The 2051-nt window shown below is 38.3% G+C and overlaps 1 protein-coding gene across 1 annotated transcript; it reads left to right on the forward strand.

Annotated features, from left to right (window-relative positions):
• Window positions 1-1039: 1039 nt before the first annotated feature.
• On the forward strand, window positions 1040-2051 carry LOC115216166 (tigger transposable element-derived protein 1-like). The gene is made up of 2 exons (XM_029785364.1): window positions 1040-1636; window positions 1854-2051. Exons 1-2 carry the CDS (start codon window positions 1040-1042, stop codon window positions 2049-2051), a joined length of 795 nt encoding a protein of 264 aa, XP_029641224.1.

Here is a 2051-nt window from a genome sequence, read left to right on the forward strand (position 1 = left end):
TTTACTCGACTTTACGTCTCTCCACCACAAATAATGGAATCGTAAAATCACTAGAAAACCGTTAAAAGCACATAAAATCATGTTACTAGAAATAAATAAGAATAAAAGCATATAAAATCATATTAATATACGTAAAGTAAATGTTAAGATACACACCATAAAGTAGTGTAGCTTAGTGAACGTAATCATGAAATCAGTTGTGTTGTCTTATTTATCGGTTTTTCGGAGCTCATATTGCACTGTAGTTCCAATATCTACCGTTAGGCGTCGTTGTCACTTGTGAATCCCGCGATTGTTTTGAATTGAGATTTGTTTACGTCTGTTTATCGGCTACTTTCTCATTCTCATTCATTTGTGACTTTATTTTTTGCCTCTATGACTCCTACAAAAAGTCATAGTGTAAGTGCTAAGCGTCATGCTATAACGCTGGAAGATAAACTGGCTGTGATAAAATGCCATGAAAAAGGTGAAAAAGTGGTAGCAATTGCACGATCTTTTGGGATGAGTCGGACAACTGTATCAACGATTGTACATAATAAATACAAGATTTAGCACATATCAAATCTGAAGCCCCAAGGATGAAGAACACTGTCATCAATAAGAAAAGAGGCAAAATCTATGAAGAAATAGAAAGTCTTCTTTCTCTTTGGATTGTTAGGTTGAATCGTCAGCGTGCTACTATTAGTCAAGAAATCATTCAAGAGAAAGCGTTGTTTTTGTTTGAGGACCTGAAGAAAACAATATCCAGGTGAAAAAAGATGTAGAGTTCAAGGCAAGTCAAGGATGATTCATGAGATTTAAGGAGCGAAGAAGTGATCACTCCATTAAGAAGCAAGGTGAAGTGCATCAGCTGACGAACAAGCAGCAGCGGAATTTTTTAATGCATTAAAGAAAATCATCGAAGAAAACGGTTTTCTTCTCGAACAAATTTTTAACATAGACGAAACTGGATTGTATTGGAAAAAAATGCCAAACATTCATTTCCAAAGAGGAGAAAACTATTCCAGGCTACAAGGTCTCAAAAAAACGTGTGACCATTATGTTGGGAGGTAATTGTGCAGGAGATTTTAAGTTAAAGCCATTGCTTGTGTATCATGTACACAACCCCCGTGCCCTGAAGAACATACCCAAAGCATCTCTCCCTGTTATATGGATGGCTAATTCAAAAGCCTGGGTTACTGTTGTTTTTGAATATTGGTTCTTCAATCATTTTATCCCATCAGCAGAGAAGTATAGTAAGGAGAGGGGAATTCCTTTTAAGGTTTTACTTATCTTCGATAATGCTCCTGAGCACTCGCAAAACACCGTAAATTTTGACCCCAATGTTACTATCGTATACTTCCCTCCGAACGCCACATCTCTTCTGCAGTCAATGGATCAGGGAATAATTGCTGTCTTCAAGTGTTACTATATGAAACGTACGCTGCGGCAAGCAATTGTCGCAACTGATTTTGATGAGTCCATCACACTTCGTGACTTTTGGAAGAGATACGATATCTACAAAGCTGTACAGAACATAGCAGTGGCATGGAATGATGTACAGAACACGGCTATGAATGGTGTATGGAAGAAGCTTTGCCCGCAATTCGTGAATGATTTTCAGGGGTTTGATAATGTTGCCATCAACAAAACGTTGGTGATTACGAGCAAAGAACTGGAAATGGATTTGGAGGAGGATTTCACAGATTTATTTGAAAAAGCCAAGCAGCCCCTGACGAACGATGATTTGAGAGAGCTTCACGAGCAGCAAAATAAAAAAAGAAGAGGAAGTCGAACCTGAGCCACGTCACTTTACCAGTAAGCAAATTCAGCAAGCATTTGCATATATCGAAAAAGGTGTTTCTATATTCGAGGATATGGAAACAAATGCTCAACGCTTTTCTAAGATTATGGAGGCTTGTCACGAAGCTTTTGCTCCTTATAATGTAACCCTTGAGGAAAAGAAGACAGTTCAAAGAACTCTCAGTCGATCTTTTAAGCGCATCGAACAAGAACAGCAAGACTCAGCTGTTGATCTTGACGATCCACAGCCATCAACATCCGCGATGTAA

The sequence above is a fragment of the Octopus sinensis genome, linkage group LG10, assembly GCF_006345805.1.
Source record: "Octopus sinensis linkage group LG10, ASM634580v1, whole genome shotgun sequence".
Taxonomy (NCBI): domain Eukaryota; kingdom Metazoa; phylum Mollusca; class Cephalopoda; order Octopoda; family Octopodidae; genus Octopus; species Octopus sinensis.

What these genes read in the sequence shown, in the direction of transcription:
- LOC115216166 (XM_029785364.1), top strand. Translation starts at nt 1,040, where the DNA reads ATGTTGGGAGGTAATTGTGCAGGAGATTTTAAGTTAAAGCCATTGCTT. An exon ending in TTGCCATCAACAAAACGTTG is followed by an intron (nt 1,637 to 1,853) that starts GTGATTACGAGC and finishes TCTATATTCGAG; the next exon opens with GATATGGAAACAAATGCTCA.